This window comes from Bombina bombina, chromosome 8 (genome assembly GCF_027579735.1).
Source record: "Bombina bombina isolate aBomBom1 chromosome 8, aBomBom1.pri, whole genome shotgun sequence".
Lineage (NCBI taxonomy): Eukaryota > Metazoa > Chordata > Amphibia > Anura > Bombinatoridae > Bombina > Bombina bombina.
The window spans coordinates 120,776,399-120,791,274 of NC_069506.1; the positions used below are offsets into that span (position 1 = coordinate 120,776,399).

The 14,876-nt window shown below is 36.8% G+C and overlaps 1 protein-coding gene across 1 annotated transcript in view; it reads right to left on the reverse strand.

Moving 5' to 3' along the window:
• LOC128638020 (amiloride-sensitive sodium channel subunit alpha-like) overlaps positions 1-14,876 on the reverse strand; it is a 122,938-nt gene that overhangs the window by 43,340 nt on the left and 64,722 nt on the right. The window contains exons 8-11 of the mRNA XM_053689898.1: positions 9,949-10,066; positions 9,222-9,300; positions 2,242-2,299; positions 873-925 (exon numbers count right to left, since the gene is read on the reverse strand). Of these exons, the coding sequence (XP_053545873.1) occupies positions 873-925; positions 2,242-2,299; positions 9,222-9,300; positions 9,949-10,066 (308 nt within the window). The remainder of the gene's footprint in view (positions 1-872; positions 926-2,241; positions 2,300-9,221; positions 9,301-9,948; positions 10,067-14,876) is intronic.

Below are 14,876 nucleotides of genomic sequence, written 5' to 3' on the forward strand. Positions count from 1 at the left end.
TCATGTTAATGCATGTAAAAAGTCACAGAAAATATTTAAGTATTGATACAATTACATATTTAAATACAATACTTATTGTGAACATGTTTCAACCACAACAGAAGAATACAAGTTTCTAGCTTGTTCAATACATCCCAAGGGACAGTGAGGTTGTGAAATGCTTTTGCATTGTTTAGACCCATGGATGACTACTGTAAGGGAAAAAAATGCTGACTGAATGCTGTCAGCTATTAAAGGGACAGTCTGGTCAAAATTCAACTGTCATGAGTCAGGTAGGGCAGGCAATTTGAAACAACTTTCCAATTTACTTTTATCATCAAATTTGCTTTGTTCTTTTGGTATTCTTTTGGTATTCTTAGTTGAAAGCTAAACCTAAGTAGGCTTATATGCTAATTTCTAAGCCCTTGATGGCTGTATTTTAATCTTAATGCATTTGACAGTTTTTTAAAGCTACAGGGTGTTAGTTCATCTGTGTCATATAGATATCATTGTGACCACTCCCGTGGAGTTAACTAGGAGTCAGCATTGATTGGCTAAAATGTCTGTCAAAAGAACTGAAATAGGGGGGCAGTCGGCAGAGGCTTAGATACAAGGTAATAACAGAGGTAAAAAAGTATATTAAATATAACAATGTTGATTATACAAAACTGGGGAATGGGTAATAAAGGGATTATCTATCTTTTTAAAGAATATTCAATCATTTGCTAAAAGTTTAAACTTGCCTAATATGTCATGGTATAAGAAGCAAACAGGCAAATGTATGTAATACAGTATTTGGTATCATATGATTATTATCATCATCATTTATTTGTAAAGCGCCGCCAAATGATTACTGCATATAGCACAAATAACATTTCCATAGCAAGGCTCACCTACTGCTGGTGGAATTGTATCCCATCTTATATAAATAAGGGATTAGCCAGGTCTGCAAGGGAAGATAAGGAAATATTATGAACCAGTCTATTCCCTGCTGCATACTTTACCACCGTACCATACATACATATCTATTTCTTATTGTTATTGAATTAACTGGAATGTACAACATTATTACACACTATTTTAAAAAATAAATTGTGCAAGTATTTTTTGTAAATAATGCATGAATTACTATGGGTGTATGTATGAAACACTTACTTTTAAAGGGGTATTGCAATTGTGTATTGCTTTGTTACTGTGACTGTAAAGTCAAAATTAAACTTCATGATTCAGAGCAATTTTAAACAACTTTCCAATTTACTTTGAAAAGCATACCTATGTCAGTGTAGAAGAAGCAGTGTACTACTGGGAGATAGTGGTTAATTGGTGGCTGCACATATATGTCCCACCATTGGCTTGCCCGATGTGTTCAGCTAGCTCCCAGTTGTGCATTGCTGCTCCTTCAAAAATGGATACCAAGAGAATGACACAAATTTGATCATAGAAGTAAATAGGAAAGTTTTTTTTATTTAAATTATATGCTCTATCTGAATCATGAAAGAAAAATGTGGGGTTTCATGTAAAATGAAGCACATATATTTATAATCATAAATTAATTCTAAAGGATAAATGTATCACAAATACAATTTTACCAAGATGTGTATATCAGTGGCATATTTAGGTTTTCTGCTGCTGCCCCCTAGGCAATCAAAATTCTGCCACCTCATTTTCCTTCTTCCTCTCCAGCTCAGTTAAAGCTCAGCACACTGCCCTGTGCCCCCCCCCCCCCCCACCACCACCTACTCATAGTTCCCCTATGTGCAGCATACATATTTCTTTCCAAAAACAAAAATTAAAAAAAAATACAAATACATAAATAAAAATATAACTAATCAGCAGGACTTGCCCCCCCCCAAATCTGCCGCCCTAGGTATGGGCCTTGTTAGTCTAGGCCATAATACTCCCCTGGTGTATATGCATATTAATAAAATGATGCAATGTGGCACACATATTATAGTGGTGAATTGCAGTGCAACATGAAACAATTTTCTTATTGAGAGAAGCAGCTGTCCTATCTGACTCCCTAGGTCTGTAAATAAATAATCTGAAGTATGATCTGCATTTAACCCTTTGTTTGCAATAGAGAATTGTAATGAGTTGCATATATCTGTATTACAGCCTCCCTGACAGCCAACAGTTACGCTGACATTCAATTTTGCTGCATTCTGATTAGTATTGCATCATTGAGCCTAATTTCCATTTTCTTATCTTTATTAGAAATAAATGAAACATTTGATTATACTTTAATGAGGAACTGGAACTTACCTTAGCTTTGGAAGTTGGCCATTTGGCAGAGCCTGCAGATAGTTTGTATATTGTTTCTCTGTAATAAAATCAGAAGTTACAGAAAATTCTCAAATCTCTTCACTTTTTAGAAGTGTAATAATTGATGTTAAAGGGAAATATTTTATTTTATTTATTTATGCTTCAGCAATTATTCACTGCAGGGCACAAGATCTGCATACAAACTAAGGGCTAGATTACAAGTGAAACTCTAATTTATTGTGAGCCTGCTATTTGCCTGTTTAGGGGTGCATGATAAATAACCAGGCATTACAAGTGGCTGGTTAATGCTACAGCAAACTCGCGGTAGCACTTTGCACAAGCATTCATTAACCAGAGATCAGATCTCAGTCTAGTCAAAAATAAACTTGCATGATTCAGATAGGACATGCAATTTTAAACAACTTTCCAATGTATGTTTATCATCAACTTTTCTTTGTTCTTTTGGTATTCTTTGTTGAAAGCTAAACTTAGGTAGGCTCATATGCTCTTTGACAGTTTTCACAGCTAGACAGCGCTAGTTCCTGTGTGCCATAAAGGTAAGATTGGGCTCACTCCCATTGAATTACCTAGGAGTCAGCACTTATTGGCTAAAATGTAAGTCTGTCAAAAGAACTAAGATAAGGGGGCAGTCTGCAGAGGCTTAGATACAAGGTAACCACAGAGGTAAAAAGTGTATTAACCTCTTAAGGACATATGACGGAATTTTTCCGTCATAAAACAATTGAGCAAACTGAAAGCTGTGTCCTTAAAGGGTTAATATAATGGGAAATGGGTAGTAAAGGGATTATTTATCTTTTTAAACAATAATATTATGGAGTAGACTGTCCTTTTAAGTTTAAAGTCCATTTACATTCCTAGAATACATAAAAACACAATATGTGGGAAACCATTTAGTCACATAATCAAAAAGATTTATTATATTCAGAAATGTATTTTGGTGTCTTGTTCTTTTTTTTTTTTTTTTTTTGCTCAATGGACAAACAGGGATAATGTTGGTATGAAATGGGAATTAGAAAGTTCAAAACTAGACATGAAAAGGGTGGAGATTTAGAGGTATTAGTACGAGTAGATTGAGCCAAACAATTTCAGTCATAGTAGCAAACATAGGGTTGCCACCTCAGTCATGTTTTCCTGGACACTTATGAGTTACACATGCTCTGTATTTTAAGGGACAGGTGGCTCTGTATTTTAAGGGACAGGTGACAATTTTACAAATGATTCCCCATATCCTACTGCCTAGAAAAGACTTTATTTGCAATTATTCTTGCTAGGCACATTTCTTATGGTGCATTCAGTCATAAATATACCTGTCTGGATAATCAAATGATGCACCATTGTCATTCACTTTTTATTTTCTTACATGCTATGCAGTGATTGCTTAGAGAAAGAATCAGATATATGGGTATGGTTGAGCTATAGGGCAAAATCTATCAAGCCCCAAAAAAATGTGACTAAAATACTTCCGCAATAGTTTGCAAAGTGTGAAGTCAAAAATGTCGCCAGTATTTATCGAAATTCTAGAGAGACATTTTTGGGGCAAATTTTTTTTGCGATGTCAAGCGAATGGCTGAAAATATAATTTTCACTTTATTTATCAATCTTAAATAGGTAAATGGGTTTAATTGTTTTTATCCTATTAGAACAGAATAAATTAATCAAGTGTTTGTTTGTAAGAATGTTATTTCTTATATATTAAAGGATTAGTAAAGTCAACTTCAAAATTTCTGTTTTTAACCTACACCATGTTTACAGAACATAAATGAATAAATGTGAACTCAAATTTTTTTAAAAAACAAAGCTTCTAAGAACGTTAAAATCTATATTTCTTGTATTAGTGTGACGATTCAATTGCCAGCCTACCAAAAAGGGCTGTCCTACTAATTGTATAAAACGCCCATGGATTATTTAATATTAGCATAAATTAAAGGGACACTGAACCCAATTTTTTTTTCTTTCGTGATTCAGATAGAGCACGCATTTTGTGCAACTTTCTAATTTACTCCTATTATCAGATTTTCTTCGTTCTCTTGCTATCTTTATTTGAAAAAGAAGGCATCTAAGCTTTTTTGGGGGGTTCAGAACTCTGGATAGCACTATTTTATTGGTGGATGAATTTATCCACCAATCAGCAAGGACAACCCAGGTTGTTCACCAAAAATGGGCCGGCATCTAAACTTACATTCTTGCAGTTCAAATAAAGATGCCAAGAGAATGAAGAAAATTTGATAATAGGACTAAATTTGAAAGGTACTTAAAAGTGCATGCTCTATCTGAATCACAAAAGAAAATATGTGGGTTCAGTGTCCCTTTAACTCCCACCAACACATGTGCATTTGTAATAGATATCTCATGCATGGGCACGACAATACATGAAGACTTTTGCCAGGGCTTCTGAAAATTTTCCCACATGCGTACTTATTTACAATGCTCGTATATCTAGGGGAGATTCCTTAACACTTAAATTTGATACAGTGCCTCTCTCACTCTTCACTTACTGATGTTAATGCTGCGCCTCTGGCTCCAACTCAGGACTAACTGCGGTCATGTGACCACTACAGCAGTGACGTGAGGCAGGGAACTCTGGATTGGAATGCGCATGCAAATATTGCCTATGAGAGCGCATGCATGGCCTGTTAATAGCTACCCGGAACTGCTGGGAAAGGGAGAACTCCGGTTGCCCACAGTGATTGGCTAATGCAGATTAGCCTCATGGTGGGTTTGGAAATCCACCCACTTTTGAGTCAAAATAGCAGGGAAACTGAAAAAGTAGTGCAATGCAAGGTATTTGACAAAGATTTTATTATTAGCTATCCTGTGTAATGGGATTAAGATATTTTTTTTTTTTTATTGAGGTAATAAATTGGCATACATATACAAAATTGCAGCGGTATATAACAAGAAACTGGATATGCTTATAGCATGTTACATTGTATAGGTTACACAATATTGGACATTACATGCAGTCTCAGTTGTACTAAACAAAGCGAAAAACAGACCACCTGCTGCAGAGATGAGAAAAAAACAAAAATTCAAGGAAATGCCAATACCAACGTTAAACCTTCTTATCAATCTAAGAGGTCACTCTTGGACCACATTACAAAAAGTATTAAACATTTATAACTGAAGGTTACCTCCATGTTCAGAGACCTCTCATGGACCTCAGCATTGAAACCTCAGAATTTTATTGTGTTGCCTGGCGTGTTTGTTAAATAGGGGGGGAATAAGATTTCTTTTCAATTGAGTGAATTTACCAAAGGAGCCTAGGGTGTATAAACCTGGTTGGAAACATACCATAGGTGTAAGTTTATCAACATAGGAGCTTCATAAAGTGGTGGGGGAGAACATAAATTACAAGAAATACAGGTTACAGTTCTTGAGGAAGGCATGCACTCATATGCTGTGTACTATACATTTTCAAATCTAATGCTGTAGCTGATAAAGAGATAAGATGATAGAATACCTGGTGGAAACAGAAGTGGGAGATATTGTACACTATAAGCTAACCCATTTGTGAACCAATGCTGAAGTTTCTTGGAAGGTGTTATTATTAGAGCCATTATTGCCTATATATAGGTCATGAGACATCTACGAACCCCCAGACACACACAGGATCCCGCCATCCCGGCCGCAAACAGCGTGACCCAGTGCATTCCAATGGGAAATAGAAAATAGAAACTCTCATATGTGTCTCAGAGGACCAGAGTATAAAATACCATTGGTCAATTGTTGCTTCAAGTTGAGGAAGATTAAATATATTTGTCCTGCAAATATACATTAGAAAAGGATTAAACCTCCACAATTAGTTGTGTTATCAGGGAAATCTAGATTCACAGCTGGAGCACTTTTAGTAAATCCCCATCGAATAAATGCTATATATGCATATATCTAATTAAAGGTTATTCAGATTGGGGAAAAAGACAATATTTGACCTGTAATAAACATAGTAGATAAACATTCAACCCCTATTGCAATAACCAGCTGGACAGTGTGAGATAAATGACCTCAGTATGATGCTTCTAGTGCTTTATAACATCTCAGCCTGGTAGGTACAAGATCACTGTAGGAGTTATAGACCTCAAAACATAGAAAATGTAGCTAGTAGCCATATATCAAAAACAGTATAGGTATATTTGCTTGTCCTGTATTTATATACAATTCCAGCAGCTAATGATGTACAAGCCTACCAAACATTTACCTAGATGAAAAATATCTGTAGTAAGCTGAACTGAGAGTCTCAGAAGATTTATAACTAGTTGGGACAGCAACAATAACAGTAACATACGAATCATGGTTAGGAAAATACACCTAGTAAGAGCAGTAAAAAAAAAACAAAAAAAACTTGCAGTTCTGAGTGTTAATGAAGTAGACAGTGTTTCTCTGAGGTGCCTCATTCCAGATCACAGGAGTCAATTTAGCAGGCAATGGAGGTACAAAAACGTATGCTCAACACCTTTACCATTTATTTATTAATATCTAGCCTACCCCCATTTTATTACACACAATCCTGGAGCGCTGCCTGTGACTCTGAGGTAGGCTATCTGCCAAACTATACAAAACCATATCTAAGGTGTGAGCCATATCGGGCATTTTCCATACCCTTTGCAGCACCTGCTGCGTACTCAGTGTGTCCAGAATAACTGCCAGTGGGATGATGTGCAGGAGCCCTAGCTTCTTCCAGGCCAAACTGTTCAGCGACATTGCGCACACAACACAGGAGACAATAGCAGATTGGGCAGGAGCAGCGTGATTTGTCTCGACCGGCTTGTCAGGGATCCTTGTGTCAATCGGCATTAGCTCACTCTTCCTTATAGCAGTGTCCAGTGGAGGTAAGTCAATCTGCAACGATAGTGAGAGGCTACTGTCTATAATAGGCTCCAAATTAGGCAACACCGTATGCGCAACTTCAATGTTACTCTGCTGAACTATGTCACTGTCACTCCTCCAAGCCGCATCTACCGCTCTCTCAAGCCTTGCAAAGTGGCCATCCAGGATCCCGGCGATTTGCTCAAGCAGATTTGCTCCCCCAGACTCCATCTGGTGCAGTGGTAAGTAATTCCCCATTGATTGAATTATAGCAGTGACTGGTGAGGTAGCACTGCTACTTAACGATAGGCCCGCAAAGGGTACCCGCCGGGGGGTCAGAAAAGATGGTGACAGTCCTCAGCATATAATGGGAGCCCGGTTGGATTGAAGAAATCCTGCAGCCACGAGGTAGTAAAAATGGCCTCTGCTTCTGTGTGCTCAAGGTAAAACTCTGGTCCTGGGTCCAGGGAGTAACACCAAGGGTTAAATTTGGCTTTCGCCTGCTAGTAGACAAGAGTTCAGGGTATATGTGAGAAGTTTCTCGGGGTTCATTTCTTGAATACAAGGTTAATAAGGCTGTTTATGGCATAATCAGGACCGGAGCAACAAGATTATGCGGCCATTCTCGGGCGCTCCAGACTCTGCCCGGATTAAGATATTTTTTGAGCTTACTATCCCTTTAAAGTTATTTTTATTTTGCCCCTTCGCAAGGAAGATTGCCCGTTTTTTGGAGCTTATCTTTGTTCTTCTTAGTACACTTATTTCAGTTGCACTTTAATTTTTTTTACTTTTTTTATAAATCTGTATATAACTTTCTGTTTAATTATTATTCTTCAGGTTCTGTGACTTGTTGTGGGCAATTTCTAACCCTAAATACAGCCATTACGAGAAGAAAAAGACACTTTCCATTTTCCCTCAAACAAACAACAATATCACTCTATTTTTCACTACCTCACAAACTACGAATTGGCGAGATTAAAAACAGTGAATATTGCATGCAACACTTTTCATAAATATATGAGAACTGCGAATATATACAGGCATATTAAAATGCCAATAGAGTTTAATACAAGACTTAGGCATTTCCAGACAACTTATTCCCATATATTAAAGACTTGCGAATGGTCATGAGTCAATTTGTTCGCACATATGAAAAGTTGCGACTTTATTGGCGCATAACCTTTCATAAATTTGGTGATATCATTTGTGAGGGTTTTTTTTTTGACGACAAACGTGAGAATTTTCTTATTCTCACTTTGATGAATTTTGCCCACAGTGTGGGTTTGATTTACCTTACTGGCATTCATAGGCCCAGTTTAATCAAACACTGACTTTAATAATCTTGCAGCTGGTGTGGTCAGCACTAATATGGGAACTCACTGTAGAGAGCCTGCTGACATATCGGCTTAAACAAGTTTTAAACAGATAACAATTCCCTGTGAAATGTTTAGTTAGGCATATACTTTACTTACATATTTTATTTGCCAGCTTTATTCTGCAGTTTAGCTAAAAAAAACTACAGGTTTTGCATTGCCCCAGAGAAGCTGGTGTTCATTAGGGTTAGGCAAATGCATTCCAATTCTCAACCCTTTGCTCTATCAATGACCCTCTTCTCTAGGCCTCAGTGAGGTCAGTAAGCCACTCCTTTCATTCTGTCATATTATGTTTATTTTTTTATTAGCTCCTTAATGACAGCCAAAATACCCTGTCCTTTTTACTTAAAGGGACGTTAAACCTAAATTTATTTCTTTCATGTTCCAGATGGGTCAGCAACCTTGGCACCCCAGATGTTTTGGAACTACATTTCCCATGATCCTGAGACACTCTTTAAGCTGTCTAAACATCATGGGAAATGTAGTTCCAAAACATCTGGGGTGCCAAGGTTGCTGACCCATCTGGATCATGAAAGAAAAAAAAAATGTGGGTTTCATGTCCCTTTAAAGGGTTAAATTACATGGGTGTGGCTAACAGCAGCGGGAGCATACTATTTCTGTAGGCATCAGGGAATGAGGCATGCCGTTATAGCACAGAGTCTTCACTGTCAGAGAGACCTGCAATATTACAGGGCAAATCCCATAGGACACGCAATGTACAGGGTACATCTGTGTTGTTAAGGGGTTAAATCACAAAAAATTGTTTCAGATCATTTTACTCACGTGCAATGCTTTGGGCATTTGTTAAAACAATTGAGCCTGTGATCAAAAATATTTTCAAACAGTCGGTAAAAACAATGTCCTAGAAGAAGTATAAAAACAAATTAAGTGCTTGTATATAGATTTAGGAACTAATCATTAGGTTGCTGCAAAAAGTCTATTAGTCTATCTATGCAATACAACATAATCTTTTAGAACCAAAGTATTCAAGGTATTAGAGAAAATAAAGTATATTTGAGATTTATGCAGTGCTGTATTAGTGTGATAGACAGAATGAAACCCATTTTTTTTCTTTCATGATTTATATAGAGCATTTCATTTTAAACAGTTTTCTTATTTACTTCTATTATCTAATTTGCATCATTCTCTTGGAATCCTTTGTTGAAGGAACGACAATACACTACTGGGAGCTAGCTGAACTCATCAGGGGAGCTAATGAGAAGAGGCATATGTGTGCAGCCAGCTAGCTCCTAGTAGTGCATTGATGTTCGTTCAACAAAGGATACCAAAAGATCTAAGCAATAGAAGTAAAATGAGAAATTCTGACTTTGTTATCCCTTTATTGTGCTACATATATGTCCTATACGTCCTTGAGTGCTCTCTATTCATGGTGTGTTGGGTATAACATAGCAATTAGAAAAGATAAATCACTAAAGAAAAATCTCTTATGTTTATTTTTTTAAATAAAGCATATTTTAGATTTAATTTTGGTACTGGTCTAGAAGCTTACCCCAGCCTGGATGCTTGTTATAGTTGCAGTATTCTATACCAGAAGGCAGAGGATAAAAGTAGTACCCACAACCACACGTTTCAACCATTTTGTACTGAAAACAGGATTGCAGACAAGCCTAAAAACAGTGGAAATGTTCACTTTAGGTAGATGTATAAAAATGCACCCAGCTTGTGGACCCATCTATCTATCTATCTAATTATCTATCCTCCTTCCCCATCTATCCTCCTTCCCCATCTATCCTCCATCTATCCTCCATCTATCCTCCATCTATCCTCCATCTATCCTCCATCTATCCTCCATCTATCCTCCATCTATCCTCCATCTATCCTCCATCTATCCTCCATCTATCCTCCATCTATCCTCCATCTATCCTCCATCTATCCTCCATCTATCCTCCATCTATCCTCCATCTCTGATATTTATTAGCATGATAAGATTATAATAAAAAAAAGTCTAGCATACATTAATATTGGAATCAAATGTTCTATTTAAAAAACAGTTTCAATCTTTAAATTTTTTTTTATTACAGGGTTGGGGCTGGACTATTGACTTTCAGCTTTAAAAAATTAAGCATTACAATCTTTTTTTTTTTTTTACAATTACCAACATGTCAATGGTTGGTAATGAACATTTTTCTATGTTGATGTAATTACAGTTTGCCTTTTTTATTGTTTATTGGCAGCCATTTTTTTTTAAATTCTAGGGGCGCGATCCGATATAGATTGTAGTTTGCGGTGCAAGTGAGGGAACCCCCGCGCCCGTAGTTTCAGCTCGCAACTCGAGCTATCCCATATACGGCGCCGTCAGATGCTAAAGTGCCGTAAGTCGGATAAACCAGCGATGTCCAGAAAGCTGCGTAAGTACAAATTTCTGGAGTCGCCAGGGACTTACGGCACTTTAGAAACTGCCGGCGCCTACAAAACCTGACTAAATTATTAAATCACCCGTACTGTCTAACACGACTCCCAAACATAGCCCGACACGTCTAACCCTCTATCCGCTATCCCCCCTCTCTATCCTAACAATAAATTTTTTTATTAACCCCTAAACCGTCGCTCCCAGACACCGCCGCCACCTACATTATCTATATTACCCCCTAATGTGAGCTCCTACCCCGCCGCCACCTACATTAAACTACCCCCTAATGTGAGCTCCTACCCCGCCACCACCTATATTAACTACCACCTAATGTGAGCCCCTTACACCGCCGCCAGCTATATTAAGATTATTAACCCCTAATCTAATCCCCCTACCCCGCCGCCAGCTATATTAAAAATTATTAACCCCTAATTTAATCCCCCTACTCCGCCGCCAGCTATATTAAATTAACCCCTAATCTAATCACCCTATACCGCCGCCAGCTATATTAAATACATTAACCCCTAATCTAATCCCCCTACACCGCCGCCAGCTATATTAACCCTAATTATATTAGGGTTAATATAGTTAATATAGTTATTATATTATATATATGAACTATATTAACCCTAATTATATTAGGGTTAATATAGTTAATATCGTTATTATATATATATTAAGTAAAATAACCCTATCTAACTCTAACATCCCTAACTAAATTCTTATTAAAATAAATATAATTAATATTAAAATTATTAATTAAAATATTCCTATTTAAATCTAAATACTTACCTATAAAATAAACCCTAAGATAGCTACAATGTAATTAATAATTACATTGTAGCTATTTTAGGGTTTATATTTATTTTACAGGTAACTTGGTATTTATTTTAACTAGGTACAATAGCTATTACATAGTTAATAACTATTTAATAACTACCTAGTTGAAATAATTACCAATTTACCTGTAAAATAAATCCTAACCTAAGTTACAAATACACCTACACTATCAATAAATTAAACTACAAATATCTAAACTAAAATACAATAAACTAAACTACAAAAAATAAAAAAATATTACAAGATTTTTAAGCTAATTACACCTATTCTTAGCCCCCTAATAAAATAATAAAGCCCCCCAAAATAAAAAAAATTCCCTACCCTATTCTAAATTAAAAAAAGTTAACAGCTCTATTACCTTACCAGCCCTTAAAAGGGCCTTTTGCGGGGCATGCCCCAAAGAAATCAGCTCTTTTGCCTGTAAAAAAAAACAAAACACAATACCACCCCCCAACATTACAACCCACCACCCACATACCCCTACTCTAACCCAAACCCCCCTTAAATAAACCTAACACTACCCCCCTGAAGATCTCCCTACCTTGTCTTCACCCAGCCGGGCAGAACTCTTCATCCTATCTGGGCGATGTCTTCAATCAAGCGGCAGAGAAGAAGCCTTCCATCCGGCGATGTCTTCAATCAAGCGGCAGAGAAGAGGTCCTCCATCGGGGTGAAGTTTTCTTCCAAGCGGCATCTTCAATCTTCTTTCTTCGCTCCTCCGACGCGGAACATCCATCCGGCACGACGACTTCCCAACGAATGAGGTTCCTTTAAATGACGTCATCCAAGATGGCGTCCGTCAAATTCCGATTCTATCAGCCAATCGGAATTAAGGTAGAAAAATCTTATTGGCTGATTGAATCAGCCAATCAGATTCAAGTTCAATTCGATTGGCTGAACCAATCGGCTTTATTATTTTATTAGGGGGCTTAGAATAGGTGCAATTAGCTTAAAAATCTTGTAATATTTTTTTATTTTTTGTAATTTAGTGTTTTTTTTTTTTGTAATTTATTTTAGTTTATTTTATTGTATTTTAGTTTAGATATTTGTAGTTTAATTTATTGATAGTGTAGGTGTATTTGTAACTTAGGTTAGGATTTATTTTACAGGTAAATTGGTAATTATTTTAACTAGGTAGCTATTAAATAGTTATTAACTATTTAATAGCTATTGTACCTAGTTAAAATAAATACCAAGTTACCTGTAAAATAAATATAAACCCTAAAATAGCTACAATGTAATTATTAATTACATTGTAGCTATCTTATGGTTTATTTTATAGGTAAGTATTTAGATTTAAATAGGAATATTTTAATTAATAATTTTAATATTAATTATATTTATTTTAATAAGAATTTAGTTAGGGATGTTAGAGTTAGATAGGGTTATTATACTTAATATATATTTATAATATAATAATGATATTAACCCTAATATAATTAGGGTGAATATAGTTAATATATATAATATAATAACTATATTAACTATATTAACCCTAATATAATTAGGGTTAATATAGTTAATATAGCTGGGGGCGGTATAGGGGGATTAAATTAGGGGTTAATATAATTAATATAGCTGGCGGTGGTGTAGGGGGATTAAATTAGGGGTTAATAATTTTAATATAGCTGGCGGCGGGGTAGGAGCTCACATTAGGGGGTAGGTAATATAGATGGCGGTGTAAGGGGCTCACATTAGGGGGTAGGTAATGTAGATGGCGGCGGTGTAAGGGTCTCACATTAGGTGATATGTAATGTAGCTGGCGACGGGTGTAGGGGGATCACATTAGGGGGTTATACTTTTAATGTAGGTGGCGGCAGGGTCCGGAGCGGCGGTTTAGGGGTTAAATACTTTATCAGGGATTGCGGCGGGGGATCGCGGTTGACAGACATTGCGCATGCGTTAGGTGTTAGGTTTTATTTGGCAGGTAGTTTAGGGAGTTACGGGGCTCCAATAGACAGCGTAAGGCTTACTACGGCTGCATTTTGTGGCGAGGTGAAAATGGAGTAAGATTTCTCCATTTTCGCCACGTAAGTCCTTACACTGTATATTGGATACCAAACTGCGCGGGTTTGGTATACCTGCCTATGGGCCAAAAAACTACGGCTGAAGGCAGAAATATACGAGCGTAACTTCTAGGTTATGCCGTATATAGGATACCAAACCCGCACAAAATTCGGCGTCGCCGGCTTTTGCAGGCGACGCTGCATATCGGATCGAGGCCTTGATTTAGTGAATTTGGCCCTATACTTAAAAGAATATGAAACCCAAGAGTTTTCTTTCATGATTCAAATAGAGCATATGATTTTCAACAACTTTCTAATTTACTTATATTATCAATTTTTCTTTGTTTTCTTGGTATCTTTTGTTAAAAAGCAGGAACATATGCTTCAGAGTCAGCACATTTCTGGAGCATGATATAGCAGCAGTTTTGAAAGAATGTTATCTATTTGCAAGATCATTAGATGACAGTACTATTTATTGCCATGTAGTGTTCCAGATACCTATCTAGGTATCTTTTCAACACAGAATATCATGGGAACAAAGACAATTTGATAATAGAGCGTACCATTTAAAAAAAGTTTTTTAGTTTGCTTCTATTTTAATCACAAAAGAAAATGTTTGGGTTTCATATCCCTTTAATATGTGCCAGTTTTTATGATTACAATCCAAATTCTCAACACCTTTAGAAGGACTTGATAAACCACATTTGTTTTTTTTTTTTGCATGGGCAAAATCCACTGAAATTACCCCACAGTACTGGACGAAGTTAGGTAGCTAAATCACTAAACATATACTAACGCTAATTGCTCAATCATTTAAATAGACTTGTGCGCGGCAGAAAAATTTGTTTCGGTTCGTTTCAGACCGATTCAGATTTTTTCTAATTTTGTTTTCGGATAGATTAGAATTCAGATACATTCGAATGTATTAGTTTTGGATTCATTCGGATTTGAATAAATTCGGATGTGTTCGGATTCGATTTGTATGTGTTAGGTGGGATGTGCTGTGTATTAGACTAGTATCATGTACTGTATATGCGCCCCTGTACGCCTCAGCTCGCCTGTGGCGGGGCGAAATTACCCGTAGGTAATTAACATGGCACACAAGCGCAATTTTGCGCTGGCGTGCAATCCCGCCCCCTGCCCGCGCACAGCCAATCACGCGCGGGCAGGAGCTGTCAATCTCCTTGATCTGACTCGACCACGGAGAGGTGGCGAAGAGCT